The 19694-nt window shown below is 50.5% G+C and overlaps 2 protein-coding genes across 3 annotated transcripts in view; one reads left to right on the top strand and one right to left on the bottom strand.

Annotated features, from left to right (window-relative positions):
• NDUFAF7 (NADH:ubiquinone oxidoreductase complex assembly factor 7) overlaps positions 1 to 8652 on the bottom strand; it is a 39925-nt gene extending 31273 nt beyond the window's left edge. The window contains exon 1 of one of the 2 annotated variants that reach the window (XM_069627104.1): positions 8523 to 8652. The gene's annotated coding sequence lies outside the window, so the exon portion shown is untranslated. Of the gene's footprint in view, positions 1 to 8006; positions 8080 to 8522 lie in introns of those variants that run through there. The other variant, XM_069627105.1, reaches the window with a different exon arrangement.
• The window catches only part of BRIX1 (biogenesis of ribosomes BRX1), a 129084-nt gene continuing 117895 nt past the window's right edge, over positions 8506 to 19694 (top strand). Inside the window, exon 1 of the mRNA XM_069627106.1 lies at positions 8506 to 8943. Within this exon, the coding sequence (XP_069483207.1) occupies positions 8803 to 8943 (141 nt within the window). The 5' untranslated portion in view covers positions 8506 to 8802. The remainder of the gene's footprint in view (positions 8944 to 19694) is intronic.

The following is a 19694-nucleotide window of genomic DNA, read 5'->3' as shown; positions in this document are numbered from 1 at the left end:
TTGTGATCTGGATGCACAAATCTCGAAATTGATTAAGTTCAATTTGGTATGGGGAACCCTGTGGTGGTATGCAGTCTATCCCTTTCACCAGAAAGGGACCCGATTTGGACCAGTTCACCTTGAGGCCACTAAAGGCCCCATCATTTACCAGTGTTTGCGTGACTATGGGACAGGGGATTGCAGGGTCGCCTAGGTATACTAACAGGTCGTCAGCATAGGGATATACCTTATCTTCCAAGTCTGAGTTCCAGCGGAAACCAGCCCATGTCGTTGTGCCACGCAGGATGACTGCTAGCGGTTCGATAACCAATGCAAACAGTATTGCTGAAAGTGGGCAGCCCTGCCTAGTTCCCTTCCCCAATTGGATATTACGAGAGGACTACCCATTCACCCTCACTTCTGCCAATGGTGTGTTGTATAGAAGTTGGACCCATTTTATGAATGGTTTGCCAAAATTAATTTTCCTCATGATCACCCACAAAACCTCCCAGTGGACCGAGTCAAAGTCTTTTTCGAAGTCAATGGGCAACAGCGCCAATGATTGCTGTTTGGTGGGTGCTCTCTCAAGCGCTAGATATAGTGTGCGGATATTCATCCTCGTGGATCTCTGGGGCATAAAACCACATTGGTCCGGATGGATCAGTTATGTAATGACTGTTTGTAGTCTGGTAGCTAATATTTTGGCCAGTATTTTGGGTTAGCTGTTTATTAAGGATATGGGTCTGTAGGAACTACATTTGTCCGGGGGCTTGCCTTTTTTGGGGATCACTATGATTGTGGCCTTGCGTAGGTCTGGTGGGAGCCTGCCCTTTTCCAGGGAGTGTTCGAACATGTTAAGCAGGTGGGTAGATATATGAAAAAAGTTAAAACACCTAGATCTATCTATTGGGAAACCGTTAGGTCCTGGAGTCTTGCCCACCTCGAGTTGGGCGATGGCTGCTGATATTTCATCCTCTGTGATTTTACTATCAAACGCGTTGGCTTGGTCTGTGGTAAGCGTAGGAAGATCGACTCCCTCTAGTATGGCGCTGTCCACTGCGACATTAGGGGATTTGTAAAGTTCTTCATAGAAGTCAGCAGAACATTTTGCCATCCCTGCATCAGTTGAGACTGGTTCTGCGTCATTGCCCTTAATGCTTTTCACCTGCTGGTGGCCTTCTTCTCTTCTTTCCAACCATGGCAGCAGTTTGCCGGCTTTTTCACCCATTTCATATAATCTCGCCTTCATGGCACCATGCGCCTTTTTGGCACATTCTAGATAGGTTGTGCAATTTTTGTGTGCTAGTATTAGAGCTCTGTTTGTCTCTGGAGTGTTGCTGGCAATATGTTCTAGTTCCTTGGCCATAACTAATTTCTCAGCCTCCGTTCACGCTGGGCCTTCTTTTTTGCTGTTGTCCACGAGAGGATTCCGCCCCTTAGGACCGGTTTGTATGCCTCCCTTAGCTTTCCAGGGTCCTCTACTGAGCCTGTTTTAAGTTCAGAGTAGTTGGCGGTGACTGTCTCAAGCTTCTCCTGCAGGTCTGGGAACCCCAGGTAGTAGGAGTTAAATCGCCATGTGGGAGGAGGACGCGGTCTTTCCGTTTCAAGTTCAAGTAGGAGTGAGGAGTGATCAGAGATCCCCCGAGGAAGGAAGGATGCACCGCTTACACTGTGCATATTCTGGCCTGGCAGGAAGAAATAGTCTATTGTGGACATAGAAGCATGCACTCCCGAGTGGAAGGAATATTTGCGCGTGTCACTGTGGAGATCCCGCCAAGCGTCTCGCAGCCCCAGCGCAGACGCGAAGGCGGCCAGTTGGGTGGTGGTGGCTGGATTCCTTGCCCTCAGGTGCGTGCGATCTAGGGTGCTGTCCATAACTTCATTGAAGTCGCCGCCTAGCACCCATGTGCTAGCCGTATTCGCGGCCAGGATTGGGGTAATATCTGTTAGCAGGCCATTCAGGAGCGACGGTGGGGAGTATATGGCCATAATCGCGAGGGCTTGGTTCCAGAGCGTTGCTTGAATTTGTGCATATCGTCCAGCTCTGTCCGGCAATGTGTGCGAGATCTCCAGTGGGAGTCTTTTGTGAACCAGTATTAGCACCCCTCTTGCCCCCATGGAGAAGCTAGTTGGATCTCTTGAAGAGATTACAGATCGTTCCCGCAAGGTGCGTTTCAGTAAAGAGCACTATATCCGGCGAGTGCCGCTTTATACATTGCAGTACCAGTCTCCTTTTGAAGCTTTTTCCTAGACCATTCACATTCCACGTCATGAGCTTTAGGTGTTTATTAGTTGAAGCAGCGTCAGGGATCATTGTTTGGCTGGATATCAGTTTCACGGATGTGCTTTGTTGAGCGCGAGTGTTTCTTGATTCTTCGAGCATGATCCAATTTATTTTCCATCTTGTCTTTCGTGTTTGAGGCGCCATTGTATGCTGAATACGGAATAAAAACTTTGCCCCCCAACTCCCCCCTCCCTATACTCTAACCCCAACTGAAGCATCTGTCGTCCCTTCGTGAACTTTAACAAAACGATTAAACTTTAGCTTGCATATGCCCCCTCCGTGCTAACTGGATTTACAGTTTGCTTGTAGAGTCTGGAGCTGGATAGAGTAGCACTCACTTTTGGTGCTGTGAGGTCGTTACCTCGTCAGTGGGGGGAAGTGCCAAGTGCTAGATTGGCCGCCAGCCGTAGTGTTTCCTGATTTATGTTTCAGTTTAGAGCAAGGGCTCTTCGATTTGCATACTATGGTTTCATTAGTGTAGGTGTCGTTTATCCTTCTTATTCATTTCCCTGTTGTGGTGTTCGTTCCTGCTGCTGTTGTTGAGGCTCTATGTCTGGTGGTCTCTCGGGATGTGGTCTGTTACGTACTCCTCTGTTCCTCCCCTCGGCGCTCCAGTCGCCCTCGATATGTCTCTCAGCCCAATTCCATGCTTCTTTAGGGTCTGTGAAGTGCACCGTTGTGCCTTTATGGAATATTTTGAGTTGGGCTGGTAAGATCAGCCCATATTTGGCTCCCATTGATTGCAGGCGTTTTTTGAGAGGGTCGAAAGATTGGCGTGCTTTCTGAACTTCCCTGGTGAAGTCAGGGAAGAAGGCGATTTTGGATCCATTGTACGTAACAGTCCCTTTTGATCTTGCCAGCTGTAGCACACTGTCTCTGTCCCTATAGTTTAGGAATCTCGCTATGACTGTACGCGGAGGTGCACCCGGGGCGACTCTGCCGGTCGGGATGCGGTGGGCCCTCTCGATGGAGAAGAACCTGGAGAAGGATTCTGTGTTGTATATTTCTACCAGCCATTCTTCAAGAAATAGTTCCATACATGCCCCTTCTGCCTTCTCGGGGAGGCTGAGTATGCAAATGTTGTTACGTCTGGATCTGCCTTCACTGTCATCCACTCTTGCTTCCAGGATTTTGATACATTCTAGCATGCCAGACATATGGCGGTTGACCCCTCGTAGGTTGTCTGCAGTCTCCAAGATGCGTGCATCGGCCTCCCCAGTCCGGGAGGTGAGCGTTTGTAGGTCATGTCGCAGTAAGGACACGTCAGCCCCGATACTGTCCATCTTCTTTTCCATTGATGTTCTGGAGCTGGCTATGGCACTCATCACATCTCTGAGAGAGATGTCGTCTTCAGTGTAGTCAGTTACCGTTGCTGTCGACCTATCCGGGGAACGAGACATTGGCGTAGTTGCATATTGCTCTATTCTGCTTTGCGTGGGGGTTTTCCTGGGCTTGTCTTTCCCCATTTTGCCACTCGTTTTGTTATGTTCGAGAACTTGCTCTGTGTGCATGAGAGGGAAGGTGGTGACGGAGTAGGCAAGCAAAAGGTTTCTGGAGACCTGGAGGCAATTTGCGCTGGGCTCTGGAGCGGCTGCTGCATGGGCCGTTTGGAATTAGCCTTCGTATTTTGCCTCCACCTTGTGATGGGAGTGTCCACCCACCTTATGACTCCGTGTGGGATATGTGCTTTCGTGCGTCTTATTGGATGTGGCTACCTTACTTGCCCCACGAGTACTCTGCAGTTCTTCTTTCCCCTTCTCCCTTTGATTGCAAACTGATGCCAGCTGTGTTTGGTGGCCTGTGATGGTGGGCCTATTGGGGCATAAGACTCGCTTGTGTAGTCGTGGTGCTGTGCGTGCGATGCGTGTGGCGTACGGTCAAGCGTCCCTCTGCTAAGGCGTGGCAGTTTTGATTTGCTGTAGAATGTTCACACTCCTAGTAACAACAACTCACTTTTGGAGTGATGAGCTGTGCCTGTATGTGTGGTCCCATCAGTGGCGCACTGCAGTAGGATTGGGCAGTTCATAAGGCTTGTCTGGCAGTAGTGCAAGCCACAGTATTTGTTCCTTTTAATCACTCATGCACTTTATGTTGCTGCGTATCCGTATATACAGGTTAATGGAGGTGTTGCAGGTGAACATGCCCACAAGCCCTTGTCCTGTGTCACCAGTGCGAGGGAGTGGGGGGGAGCCCAACTCCCGTCAGACACCTCCAGGCCCGCGCAGGCAGGCAAGTGAGCAGGTGTCGCTCCGTGGGTCCAGCAGGCGCTCTACGCGGAGCACTCGCAACTCCTTTGCAGATCCCGGTGGCTTAATGGCGTCGTGGCCCCGTCCACGGGGTGAACTGTGGCGGATCCTCACCTCTCGTGCCGTCTCGGAGGTAGTGTCTGCCAGACTGTTCATGCCCTTTAAGGCGCAGGCCACTGACGTTGGATTGAGAGCGCCCGCTACTAGGGCCACTCAGCTCCTTATTGCCGTCTCGTAACGGGGAGGGAGACCGCCCACCCCCTGCGTACGCATAGGCGGGAAGCACCTGCTGGGCCGCGCCGACACACGGATAGGGAACAGGCGGCAGCGACGGCAGCGGGCCCCAGGCTCCACCGCCCACACCAGGGTCTGTAACCGCGGCTCTCCGCTTGCCGCCTCGTTGTTGTTGTGCTTCTTCTCTTCCTCTCAGGATGGATCCTACGCAGGCGTGCGGCGCCCTCCGCTCAGCCTCCGTGTGCAGCGGCCATTTTGTTAGTTGTACGCCTTGTGGGTCTGCCTCTTTCAGCCTTCGTATCTGGGGATATCGGCTCCGATTTCAGTCCAGAGTCGGATAAAGCTGTGCAGCAGTGTTTCCTGCGTTGCTAACGCGGTTTTGGCCCGCACAGGTTGGTAAATAAAGCAGGATTGCTGGAGGATTTGGCTGGCGGCACGGGAGCGATGCGAGCTCACGCCCGCATCGTAAGCCTGCTGGTCACGCCCCCGCCGTCACTGATTTCAACGTTATTGCCGCAGCAGGCCGCTACTCAGGTCAGCAGTATTTAGGAAAGGTTCCAGCATGTATCAGCGTGTACCATGAGGCGTTGTACACATGTGTCTTATCCCATACACCCCGGGATCTTGTTTGTTTGAGCCTGATGTTCTAGAACCATATATGGGCAGCGCTGTGCCCCTCTCCCTTGTTGGGCTTGCTCCGCGGCCGGTCCTATGGTGTCCTTGCACAATGGTTCACATTCCCGCCTCGTTCCGGTGGGGTTGGGGATCCGACTCTTGCTGCCGCCTCAGTATTCTTATCTTATTAGCTATTGTGGGCCAGATTCCCAAGGATCCAGTGTTAGCATGTTGGATGCTCCCCGGGATGCGGCGTAGGGCTGTGTGATGTTTCGTGCCCCTGCTCCATCCAGTTATTGTCGGGCCACTTCACTGCTGCTGTCTTGGGGGTGCTTATGTGCTCCCCCCCATGTGTGAGCTGGCAAACCCGCCTGAATAGTGTCACAAATCCGCGTATGCCGGGGTTCTCCCCCAGCAGCCCCTCTCTTTGTGCGGTGAATTCGCCTGTGTTGTGCCGCCACTCGCTTCCGCTGTAATTAGGGCCCTCTCAGGCTCCAGCAGTCGCGTCAATATCAGTCTCCAGGGGCCCGGCCTGAGCCTTTATTGTGCTGCTACTGTTGCGCGCTGATTGATGCAGGGTCCCACTGTCTCTCTGCCCCAGGCTCCGCTGCAAGTCTTTGCTACAGTATCACTCTGTGTCGGCTATTTAAATATCCGCAGCCGACTCGGGCAGTGTTCACCCATTTGCAGCCAGGTGCGCTCCGATCAGCTGTCTTCATTTATTCTCCGACAGCCCGATGGGGCTTCCAGCCACGTACTGCTGCTTCCGTTATCATTCAACCCCTGGCCTCCGGTGCCAGGGTGTGTTGTCGCGGGTCCATTGTCCTGATGGTGTCTTTCTTGGCACGCCTCCTCGACCGTCCCTCTCCACGGCTGCGAAAGTGAACTTCAGTGCTATAGGGTCGGCGCGCTTACCCTCGCACACCAGTGTGGGCTCGAAACGCTGGCGGCTACTCTGTGTCACAGGTTTCGTCTGTTACACGGGCCCTCCAGAGGAATCCTTTGTTCTTTGCTTGCCGCCATCTTAGTATTTCAGCAGGGGGACGCTGCCCGACTCTTCCTCGTTCTGATTCCGCTTTCTACACCGCGATTCTCTTCATTGATCTGCACAATTTGTTCACTGCATATTCATGCATCCGCTTATGCAATTTCATGTAAGATAGCTTTGCATGAGCATATCTTATGACAGAATCATTCAGGATCGGCAGGAGCCCCGCGGGAACACTGCATGGCTCTGTAGCCACGCCGCAACAAACTCTAGGTTCTCTTTGAGTACTTCTACACCAGTCCCACTATTAGAACCGGAGAAGTACAAGTCCTCAATGGAGGCTCTGCCATTGCTCTTATTGGGAATGTAGGTAGAATGACATTTTTTCCATTTCTTAGAACTGTTGCCATTTTTGTTTTGAATACTCAAAAAAGAAAACCATACCGGATTATGTTCAAGAAAAAAAAATGTCAACCTGAGCCCCTAAACCTTGAAAGACTGATTTAGCGCAAAGAGCTAAACTCCGTTAAATAATAATAAACACACGCTAATAGTATCAAAAGAATCAATGGAAAATAAGTATAGCCTTTCAAGGCAGGCAGGAGATCAGAAACAACAAAGAATAAAAATAGAAAACAGCCTGAATCATGCCCATGGGAGTACCTTACAGACAGACGCAAGACAAACATATACAAGTGCTGTAAAGATTTTAACAATACGCTCACCCCCACTCGCCTTCACTGCCTAACAGCCCAACACTTCCTCCTCACTTCCGTGCGCTCAATCTTAATAAATGTGATGGAATGTAAAAGTACTGAAATGTTTTTACATGTTTTTTACTGCAGTTATCGAAATGATATATGATGAATACATTGAAGGGTTAGATTGGTTAAATGCACAAAAGGATAATATATAGAAATTGTGGTAGATTTTGTGATTGTCCCACCTTCTTTTGATTTATAATCACCAGTTGTTTCTATTAGGTACGGTGGCAGACGACAAACAATCCGGAAATTGAATGGACAGTATTGCAAAGTTCACTGGACGCATTCTCCACTGAGCAAAGAAAGAGGAAGTAAAGTAGAAGAACAGTGTGATTTATGGACAAGGGCTAGTCCGATTTGTTGAATTTATCACATGGTCAGTTTGAAGACCAATAAGAACAGAACTACCAAACACTCAAACCCTGGTTATTGTAGCTTATTCAGTTTTGTTTGTCATGTTTTATTTGTTTGTACTTTGATGCTGAACAGTAAAATGAAAAGGAAAGCATACTCCTTTACAACACTTTGTTTCCATGTCTTTAATAGAATTATGACTTTCTGGAACTAATGTGTTGAAAATCTGAATGGTCACCTGCACATGGGAACTAAAGGTTCCTTCTAATCAACATAAAATCAAAACAGTATAGCAACCAACATATCATAGTCTCAATGCTTGCTCCAAGGCACAAAATACCTCAAGCACTCTTAACACAAACCACCTAAAAACAGACCCGTACTCAGCAGGCAAGCACTTTTGAACTTCACCTGAATAACTGAACTTAGTCAATCCACCCCCACCCACACCCACCTATTCATAGCCATAACTTTATATTTCCTATTCGTCAGAGTGCCAAGAGACCAATGCCATGCAAAGAACAGCAAAGCACAGCCTTCACCTTGCGAGTTGCGAAGCCAGTTTCTCCGAATTCAAGATGTCCGCCGCATCCACACCAATGGGAGCATTTAACAGGCTAGCCAACCCGTGCGATTACTTTTCGTGAAGCCAATCGACATAGAAGGAGGACATCTACTTTAAGGGACTGTAAGTAAAGGCTGATAAGATTGGCAGGCATATTAAAAGATACATATTGTGTTCCGTCTATTGTAAGTCCATACTGCACCCACACGCCAACGCTGTTCCATTTCAAGAAAGAACTGTCGTGTTAAAGAAACACATGATAGATGTTTGTTTTCTTTGTACAACTTGGAATAAAACATATTCTCTGGTCTAATCACGTCTGAATTTTGACAATAGATTTTCATTGCAATTCAATTGCACCTTCAAACATGATATTCCTTTCGTAGATTCAGGCTCTGTGTATACTCGTACGATGAGAGCAGGTGTATGCCTGTGCCTCTCTCTTACACATTAATAGCGTCATTTTTCGTTACCATGTGCATTTCTTTCTTACCTCTTTGCACTACGCCCCACACACTTCTCATGATATGCGTCTCAGACTCCTCGCCGCTTCAATTCAGAAAGTCACAGAGGACCAAACGTTTCTAGCTGCCCTGAGAAGTGAAGTATTGCAGACCTGCGTGTTCTACCAGCGTGGCGTCCAGGGCTGACACATTCTCCGGCTGAATGTTAGCGCTCCAGTTGTTTCTTTGAACTCTAGCGGGACCACAATCCCCCCGAACAAGTAGAAGGCAACATAGAGGACGGCGCTGATTCTTTCCGGGCTCTGGAAGATGTCTGCTTACAAGAGGAAACGTGGCTCCTTTTTCCAAGCAAAGAAAAACAATAAAAAGGCCCGTGTCGGAGATGAACAGCCGGCCGGCGGGCCACCGGGGCCGGGCGAGGAGCATTGCGTTCCGCCCCCCGTTTCCATGGTACGTTGATACTTTGCAGGTGTAGTTTATTCGCGTGTTCTTTCCAGTCTGCCTTGGGTTCCTAACATTGTTTTGATGCACTCCTTCTGTACGAGCACGCTCAAGTGATCTATCACACACTTCTCTGACATACCCAAGAACATTTTGGAACGCTGGCGTTTGTGTGATGCTTTGCGGGGACATGTTTTGGTCTACCTTGCTCTTGGTGTTTCAAGGTTCACCTAACACCCTCCAAATCGCCCATTTCAATCTAGATGCGATTTTTCCCAGCCTGTAATAATATTCTATGTATCATATGTGAGCATTCCCAGGGTTGCTTCGGTCGGTATGTATGTCCCTGTTGTAAGAGTTATTTATTTTTTTCGCATGCTGAGGAATTTTGCGTGGGGGGCGGAGACTACTCCCATCGTTAGTGCCTGAGAGTGCCACTCTTTTACATAGTTTGCCTACGGCCATACCACCCTGAATGCGCCCGATCTCGTTTTACATAGTTTGTCCACTTTAATGTCTTTCTGGAACATGTCCTAAAAACCAGGTTCATGCATCAATTTGGGATGATTAGTTCAGATTTTTTTGATAAAACATTTTATTGTGTTTTATGACATAAACAAGACCAGCCCCAAACCAGGGGTGATAACGGAGCACCCAAAAAATAAAAGTAAAAAAACTTAGACCTTTAGAAGCACTTCAGGACAGCACCTTCAATCGCAAACACACATAATGTTTTAAATAACAGAAGCCACCATAGCCCGCTCCTCCTCCATCCACTCCCGCTGTAATCACCATTGTCTCTGATTATCAAGGTCCAGTCTCTTCCCATTTCCCCCATATCTTGGATGCCTTAGCCGGGCATCCTCGTGCGCCATAGACCCAGTGCTCCATCATGGCACATGAGTCCATGTCAAGTATACATTGTTCAAGTGTTGGGGAGGGTCGGACACTCCCCACTTTTGCGCAATGTTGCACTTCATCAGGGCCGCCGCAGTGTTCAATAACAGTTTTTCCCATTTGTTAAGGTCAGATGTGTCGGGTACCCCCAGAATTAGAACTCTCGAATCAAGCTCAATGGGGCAAGTGAGTGCCCTGGACAATTCCGTGCAACAGGCATTCCAGTAGGTGCGGATCCGGGGGCATGACCACAGGATATGATAGAAGGTGCCTTCCTCTTCCCCTCAGCGGAGGCAGTTCGGATTTGTTGCCCTCTTCCAACCATACAAAACGGTTCGAGTGTAGTATACTCTATGAAGGATTTTGAGTTGCACCAGCCTGAGCCTAGAGGAGTTGGCCACCTCACGCGGATGCATTAGGACCTGGATCCATTCCTATGGGTCTATCTCACCCACATCTCTTTCCCAACTGATCGCTAGTCTCGATAACTCGGGGGTAGCGAAGGATGTGATGGCCTTGTAGAGAATGGATGGAGATGTGCGTGGGGATCATATTGCGTTCTATCGGTGTATTGTCGGGGACCGTGCCTTCTAGGGGTATATGGGTCGGGAGGGCATGGGTTAGCTGCATAAAATATCGTTCAGTTGTGACCAATTGGAATTTGCACTGCATGTCCTCAAATGAGGTCACTTTCCCATCTCTGAGGACATCTCCAACCTTCAGGATTCCTGCCCATCGCGGCCATGGTTCAAATTTCCCAATTTCCTGAAGGTTACTATTTCACCATAGGGGTTGCGCTGCAATTATTTTTTTCCCCACCCAACGAACACGTGTGCTTGTCTCCAGATGGTAGTGATGTGGGCCTCGGTTGTGGGCAGGGGAGGGCTACGTGGGGATTAATATAGTATCTGCAACGGGTCTGTGCCCTGCATGGGTTCCACGTCAGCCCGGATGTGAGGTAGTGCCTAGTCCCCATGAAGCAGATCGTTAACTACTGCCAGTTGTGAAGCCCAGTAGTAGGTCTGGAGGCGGGGCACACCAATCCCCCCCCCCCCCCTCCCAAACCGACCTCTGCAGAGTGCTCAATGCTATGCGTGACTGGCCTACCCCCTCCCCCCATATGAGTTCCCTAAGGAGGGTTTCAATGCGGAGGTTGTGCATTATATGTTTGGTTAGGTCAGGTGTTATCCAGATTCCCAGGTATTTAAAGCCCTGTGTATCAAACCGGTATGGACCTCTCGTGGAGTCGACTCGCGCTCTCCCCATATCCCCCACCCCCCTTCACCGGGAAAAGTACCGATTTCCTCCAGTTGATTCTTAATCCACTGAATTCCCCGTATGTGATTTGGGTTACTATGGGGCAATTCTGGACTGGTTCTGCCAGGTATAGTAGAAGGTCATCAGCATAGAGAGAGACACAGTCCTCGTGTCCCTCAGGCCATCTGAATCCCGTCCATGCCCCGCTCTGGCGGAGCCACAGTGCTAGCGGTTCAATCGCAAGGGCGAAAAGGAAGGGAGAAAGGGGGCACCCTTGTCGCGTGCCTCTGCCTAGGGGAAAGGATCGGGAGGTCCACCCATTCACCTTAACTTCTGCTTGGATGTTGGTATATAACAGTTTTACCCAGCCTAGAAAGCTCTCCCCAAACCTCATACGGGTCATGATTTCCCACAGGCTGTCCCACCGGATTGAATCAAATGCCTTTTCAAAGTCTATTGCCAACAGGGCAAGCAGGACATCGAGGATAGGGGCCCGTTCGAGGGCCAGGTGGAGTCGACGCAAATTCATTTGGGTCGATTTGTGGGGCATAAAGCCACACTGATCCGGGTGCCTCAGCGTGTCTGCCACCCGTTGGAGCCGGTTGGCTAGGAGTTTGGGCAGGACCTTGGCTTCGCTGTTAATCAGCGAGAATGGCCTATAAGAAGCACATTGCTCCTGGGGTTTATCAGGCTTGGGAATAACCACTATAGTTGCTTTACACAGATCATCTGGAAGGGAACCCCTCTCCCGGGCAGCCAACAACATCTGATGCAAGGGAGGTGCTGTTACTACCCCCTAATTTCTGCCAGGTTTCAACCGGGAACCCATTCGGGCCCGGGGTTTTCCCCGGCTGCAGTTGTCCAAGGGCTTCTGTTATTTCAGCCTCTGAAAGCTCGGAGTCCAGCATCTCCCTTTGTTGAGCCGACAGAGTGGGGATGACCATGCTGTCTAGAAGGGTCGGGTCCAGGGGTAGAGTTGAGGCTTGGTATACTGTGGCATAGAATTGGACAAAGGCATCTGCTATCTCAGCGTCTGACCGGCATGTCTCACCCAATTGGGTGATGATCTCCCGAACACACCGCTGCCCCTCATCTCTCTTCTCCAACCACGCCAGCATCTTCCCTGCTTTATTCCCCAGCACATACACCCTCGCTTTGGTTTCCCAGTGGGCCTGTTTGGCGTTGTCTAGCATAAGGTTTTGGAGGTATTCAGTGGCATGTTTAAGGGACATGTGGGTCTGTGGGGTAGAATTAAGGGTGTGTTCATTCTCTCGGTGGGTTACCTCCAGCTCCGCCTCAGTTATCTTCCGGAGCCTCTCCCTCCCTCTATTTGCCGTCCAGGAGATTCTCTCTCCCCGCAGCACGGTCTTGTAGGCCTCCCATAACACTATTGGATCGTTGTCGCCAGTGTCGTTAATCTCGAAGAATTCCGTCGAAACATCCGTAAGGTGGTCAACTAGTTCCGGGAGGCCCAGATAGTAGGTATTCAGTCGCCACGTTCTAGGAGGGTTTATTCCCTGCAGTCGTGACTCCACCAACAAGGGTGAGTGGTCTGAGATTCCCCGGGGGAGAAGGTCCACAGAGTATTCTAAAGAGATCAGTGTGGGGTACGAATAGGTGATCGAGGCTGTAGAGGGAAGCGTGTGCCCCGGAGTGAAACAAGTAACCCCTGGTTCCCGGGTGCAGTTACGCCATACATCACAGAGACCCTGGGCAGACACAAAGTTGGACAGCTTCGTGGGAAGGTGCGGGTTGCGTTCTCTAAGGTGGGAGTGGTCTAAGGTGTTACACATGACATCGTTAAATCGCCACCCAGGAACCACTTATCCGGCTGATGTTTGCCCATAAGGGTGATTAGGTCGTCGAGAAGTTCCTGCCCCAGTCCAGGTGGGGAGTAGATCGAAACTAACCCAAATGTTTCCCCCCACAGTGTCCCCAGTGCCATCACGTAGCGTCCCCGAGGGTCCTGTTCTAGTACCTGCAAAGCAAAAGGGACACATTTGTGTATGAGGATGAGAGTGCCTCTGAACCCCATGGAGTATCCTGCAGGGCAGGCGGTCCTATAATTAGTTCGAAGAAAAAATGTGCACTGTGTCCCGGCAAGGTGTGTTTCAGTAAGCAGGGCCACATCTGGGGAGTGTCTGGAGAGTAGTTGCTTAACCAGGCGCCTTTTAATCGTTGAGCCCAACCCGTTCACATTCCAGGTGAGGGCCTTAAGGGATTTGGGGCGCATGGTCATGGACGAGTGAGATTTGTCAGATGGCATCTAACAGGATTATCGGAGGGGCAGGCGGACAGTGCGCATGGTGCAAGATGGACAGAGATTGACGGTTAAAGTGCTGCTTGTGCGTGATGCAGTCCCAACTGGCCAGGAACCATACCAACCCACGATAAATACCTGGGAGGGCTGATCCTGGGATAACAAAGTCTTTCCAATAAACTTTCCCACCCCCACCCTATACTCCTCCCCAACTCGAAGTACCTGTCGCCCAAACATTGCTGACAATCAAAAAAGGTAGAGCATCCGCTTAAACAACCCCTGTTAAAGTTCAACTAGAAAACTTGGGGGGGTGGGGGAGTTTGTTGCGTTTTCTACCCCCTTAGAAGCCCCGGTGGGAGAGTAGCAACTTTCCGCTTACTTCATGTATGTGAGCCGCCATTGGTGGCCCCATGAGGCCCAACTGTGGTATTGTCCATAGGGAGTTTGGATGCCAGCCGGGAGGCTGAGCCCTGGACAAGAGTCAAGGCGGGAGTTTGTCTCCCCCATTCATTGGTGGGTCCGCCAACGGTGGTCGGTCCGACCTGCGGCGCTGGTCTGGCGGTGACCTGGGATTTCCGTATCTGTTGCCTCGGAGTGTGGACCAGTCCCCCTCGATGTGTTTCCCAGCGCTGTGCCTCACTGGGATTATCGAAGTGGACCGTTGTGCCTTTATGGTAAATTTTCAATTGAGCGGGGAAGAGCAGCCCATACTTGACTCCCAGCATCTGCAATTGCTTTTTTAGCTTCCCAAAGGATTGCCTCGCCTTCTGTACCTCCTTTGTGTAGTCGGGAAAGAAGGCCAGTCTGGACCCATTGAAGGTCATCGTGCCCTTGGTTCTTGCAAGCTGTAACAGAGCATTCTGATCCCGGTAGTTTAAAAATCTCGCTATGACAGTGCGTGGAGGAGCACCGGGCGTTGGTCTGCCTGCAGGCATACGATGTCCCTTTCAATAGAGAAGAATTTTGAGAAGGACTGCAGGTTGAATAAGTCTGCTAGTAGTTGTTCCATGCAGGGTCCCTCTTCTTTCTCGAGGATACCAAGAATGCAGACGTTGTTCCGCCTGGACCTCCCTTCGCCCTCCTCCACCCTGGCTTCCAGGGTCTTTAGTGTAGCGGAGACTCCGTGGAGTTGGTGTTGCACATTACGAAGGCCGTCTCCCGCAGTCGAGATGCGCTGCTCTGCTTCCCCAGTGCGTGCGGACAATTTCTTCAGATCATGTCTGAGGAGGGAGATGTCTAGGCTTTTTCGGTCTATCTTTTGCTCCATGGATGAGTGGGAATCCGCAGTGGCGGCCATAACGTCCTTGAGAGAAAGCGTGTGTTCAGTGTCCGCATCATCGGGGTGCTGCAGTGGAGGATCCACAAGCTGTGACGAAGAGACAGTGTATTGCTCAATTCTATTCTGCATAGTGGATTTTCTTATTTTTTCTTTGCCCATGGTCGCCGCTGGCCCGGCAGCCGCGGTGTCACAGCTGTATTTCTGTTGGGATCTCAGTGGGTGCCGGCTGGGTCGGTCCCACCACCCAGCCGCGCAGTGGTAGGTCTGCGAAACTGCCCTTTTAAGTATCAGTTGCGGCAGTGCCGGGCCCTCCTCCTGCCTCCCTCGGTGTTAGAGGTGCTAGGTTTGTCCAAAGAGATCAGTGTATTGTCTGTGGAGTGTGCCCGCCGTCACCGGGCACTCGGGCGTTAGTTGGTCCAAAACGCAGTTGGCTGCACCGCCCAGCTTGTGCGATTAGGGCTCCCTCGCGTATGTATATCTCAGCCGGACAAAAGGTGCTGTGATCGGGGGGGGGGCAGAGCCCGTTGATTATACAGGTGGCGTTATACACCACCGCTGATTCAGGCCGCGGCGATCCGTGGGGGCAAATTGATGCTCTGGAGCTTTAGAGTGCTTGCAGTGTTGTGTACAGCAAGCTGTATTTCTACTGGCCTGGACATATCCCCACGGCCCCACCGGGGCCACCCGGCGATCCACTGTCCCGTATCCACTTCCTGCGTGTTAGAAGGCTGAAGGGACCCCCTCTTTTGGATGCTTGCTTTGATCGCGATTGTCCGAGCGTCAAGTGTGGAACCCAGTGGTGCGGGTGTTGTAGCCCTTTCACTCGCCTCAGAAGGGGGCTAGTGCTGTGGAGATCATTTACCGGCACAGAGTATGAGTTGCAGGGCGCTGCGGGTAAGGCAGTCTGTGGGGCACAAGGTAGGTCCGAGTCTCCCTAAAAGGAGGCCCAGGAGCCGTGTGAGATCACCTCGGTGAAGCTGCGCTGTTGTTGTGACCATTGCAGGGCGTTGCTGGTCTCCGGCTCCCTCTGCGTCTCGGCTGTACCCCGGTCCACGGAAGGGCGCTGTCGCCGGGTGATGCGCCTGGGCCGGCGCAGGCCGAGGACTGGGGAGCCACCCGTATCACGCCCAGCCCCGGCTCTGCTGCAAGATGTTGAAGCCACCCACCGAGGGCCGCCCACGTCCTGGCGGCGGGGGGCCCACCGGTGCTGGGCACACGGGCCTGCAAGGACACCCACCCGCAGGGCCTCACCTCAGTTCCTTTTGCTCCGGTCGGAGCCGGCACACAGTCCCAGAGGGCCGGGGCGGGATCTCGCCCGCATGGCGATGGCCGCTCGGAGTCCGCCGCAACACACACACGACTCTCCCTGCTCGCTCCCTCGTGCGGGGTCGTAGGCCGGTGGCTGGCCAGAGCAGCCCCCGGGCAGATGACACGCTCCCCCGTGCGGATGTCCGGGGGGACCCAGCGAGGGCCGAGGCAGCGCCGCTCCACACCGCCGGCACCAAGGACAGGGTTGCAGTGTCTAGGCGGCCATCTTGGAAGCACCCCAATCGGCCCCGCACCCAACTTCACCTCGGCACTGTTCCGCACCAGGCAGCCGATTTCTTCCGTCCAGGTGGACACAGTGTTGCCCGCTGTGAGTAGGGGTTATTTTAGCACCCCCCAGTTGGCAGCAACAGGCGATTTAAATAGGATTACTGCGGCGGTTGCGGGAGCATTGAAGACCTACGTCCTCATCGCACCGTTGCCCACGCCCCCTATTCAGATTTTCAACACGGTCGTTATAGAAAGTCAAAATTCTACTGTAGACACAGAGGCCAAGGATTATGATTTCTCTAAACTTTACTTCTCAAGCAGCATAAAAACCAATCAATTATTTAAACTAAATTTCCCATAAACGTTTGAGTCTTTGATAGTTAACATATTATTGGCCTTTCCTTAACACGTGATATCCCAGACCATTCATCTCATTCCAAGTCCCATAAACACTGTTGCCATCTAAATCCTATCCTTTCTTTCGGTGATAAACTTTTGCTTCCTAATGAGAAAACAAGAACTGACAAAGTCCTGCCAACACTCCAAGACCCAGAAGGCTTGCTGTTGACGCTAGAACATACAAATCTCAGGATTCTGTTGTATACGGGTGGGAATCGTGACATGTCATTGATCAATTACAATACAGTCAACATGATCAAATTATAAACATTCATCCAGATCCCTGATTGTTAGGGTGGGGTTGAAAATCCGAATTCTATGTCAAGACCTGGAGGATTGGATTATGCCTATTCAAAGCTTACCTACCACCCACGATGCCACGTTTTCGATCGGCTTAAAATAAAGTCTTCTCTGTTGACTTCATAATGTCTTCTAGACTACCTCATACATTCTGAGCCTTGGCGACCGTTGCTCCCCTCACCGAATGCGCGCAATAGCATTCTTTATCGATGTCTGCTTGATCCATCTCAACAGAGTTTGTGGGGTCACTGCCCTGAAGGGTCTCTGTAAAGCAATGAGCAATTGAGACACTCCTGCGAGTTGCAGTTCCTTTGTCATGCAAGCTGTTAAACTTCGAACTGGGCATAATTTAGGGTGATCCGGGAATGAGTCGTAAGATTGTTCTCAAACCGTCTTAGTTTTCTTCGATGTATACAAAATAACTCCTGATGGAGATATTTTTTTCCCTTTCAAATTCCAACGCTCACATCAAACTCTTGCATGACCAGAGGCAGAACAACATTGTCAATTTGGCTGTCACCGCTTTACATCGTATGGCCATGATGTGAAAAGTTTCAAAAAACGATCTACATCCCACAACTGTGAATACCTCACCTTGGGGGTTGGGGGCGGGGGGTTTTGAGCAATTTAATTCCTCTCAACAACCTGCATATTAAAGGGTGCTCCCACACTGGTAACCCCTTTTATATGGGGATGCCCTGCTGGTATCGCAGAGCGTGCGGTATTGACGGTTCTTCCATCTGAGTTAGGAGGTTCGCTACGTGCACCACATCTGTTCTAGAGGGATGCTCGTTCCTCTCCATACACCAACATGGGCAAATTGGCATAGCTGATCTGTATGCCCCCCCACCCCCAGTGCCTAGAACTCCTTGATAATGCGTTCAGCCTTGCTCGATAGTCTGGCCTAGCCCAGGATCCCCTGAAATTGCCCATGCAATTAGACCAAGGCTGCCCGTTCTCACCAGTGGGTGACGGCCCCCCATGGGGTCTTACCCCATCCGGTCGTCGGGTTGTTGTGCAGCATCTCCAAAAGGGAATCCACGATTGGCCTCCAATCCAAAGTTATTAGAATCCGAGAAACCTGCTGTCTCCTCACTTGGGCTAAAGTCCTCGCTGTCATTAAAAGCAGCAGGAATGCATAGTCTTTGTTTGGACCCCAAGTTTGGAGAAATGCGTCCGTTGGTTCAGTATCCAGCCTCCAACTGTAAAACTGAGGCAGCTGCACCCTCACTGCAAATAGGTCGCTCTGACGTGGACCCTATCTTGTCATCAACTCCTGGAAGACCTTCTTGTCCAGCTTTCGAGTATTCTTGATCTATTTTTGAGAAACTCCATGGTTTGATTCGGGTGCAGGAGTGATTTCTCCCAGTTCACCAAAAATCCCAACTGAATTAGTAAATCTATTGTGGCTTTCACTTGCTCTTTGATCAAATCCCTCTCCTGACACATTATGCGTATGTCATCCTGGTAGATGATCAGGAGTATCCCTTGCCCTCGCGTACGTCGCCACCGGTTTCATCAGTCTGGTAAATAACCACAGCGCTGAAGACAGCCTAAAGGGTAGACATGTGAACTCCCATATTTGGCCCTTCGAGCGGAATCTTAAGTACTTCAGTTGCTCTGTCGTGATAGGAACCGTTAGGAAGGCATCCCTGAGGTCTATCCTGACCAGCCAGTCTCCTTATTGCAAAATGTCTCAGGTGGTGTATACCCTCTGTTTTGAAATGCCTGTATATAATGTAACTGTTGAGCTCTCGCAGATTGATAACTGGACTCAGTTTGTGTCTCCTTTCACTAGAAACATATTGCCTATGAAACTCTCTGAGGACTTTGTCACCCACACAATATCCGCTTTTTGTTGCAAACCTGTCTGCATCCATTAGGATCTTGTCTGCTTTGCTTTGAACACTTCTGTTGTACTGGTAGGGTATACAAATCTATGTGAAAACCTATGACTGTATCTAGTACACAGGCATCTGTTGATATGTGAAGCCGGTTTTGTAAGCATCACACTAGCAGCCCGCCGGAATCTTTCAACATTTGCGCATTTTAGTCAGCTCTCAACTGAGTTAGACTGTTTCCGCTCTGTGTGTCTCCAGCCCCATCGAAGCAAGCAGAAGAATGGGTTGGGCTTGCAATGGTCTTGTTCCTTCCAATGACTCCTCTGTCTTAAAGGAATGGTGCGGTCAGAAATATTATTGTCCCTATGGTTCGGCCATGTGTTTTTAACCATAAGTCGATCGATCGTACAAACATTTCCTATGCACCTTACCAGAGTTTTCGTCTCTTGAACACAAGCGAAATCGGGCAGCAGGGCGCGGCCATCTTGTGATTATCACTTGCCGCATCGCCCTGGGTGACCTGCGTTTGCAGCACTAAATCACATCCCCCCCGCCCCTGAGCCTGACATCACCAAATCATTTATATTCTCCGCCTCTCTGTGACGTTACTGGGCAGCGTAGCCAAACACGCCCAGTCACCTACGCGACTAGACGCGGAACCCGGAAAACACACATCGTCTCACAGCACAGCGCGTCACAATTAGGAATATGAAACTGTACTTTAAAAGGAAACGGCAAGACTGTACAATTGGTAAAGTACATTTATTTCACATTAAATGTTTCGATAACATTCGGCGTCTGACATAATCGATCAAAATGGGACTTTTTTTCTTTGCTCTTAATCTGCAAATCCGCAAATGTTTATGGTGAGTCACACACTGTTCCTTTTTTGGTACACAGGGTGTTCGTTTTGTCTAAATGAAGCACTTCGGTCACGCGGTGAATTGCAAAACTGGTGCATGAACTTGGCACTAGACAACCGTAAAGGTTG

This window comes from Ambystoma mexicanum, chromosome 6p (genome assembly GCF_040938575.1).
Source record: "Ambystoma mexicanum isolate Mex_15411 chromosome 6p, UKY_AmexF1_1, whole genome shotgun sequence".
NCBI classification, from domain to species: domain Eukaryota; kingdom Metazoa; phylum Chordata; class Amphibia; order Caudata; family Ambystomatidae; genus Ambystoma; species Ambystoma mexicanum.
The sequence above is the reverse complement of the archived record's forward strand: the minus strand, read 5'-3'. Positions and strand labels throughout refer to the sequence as shown.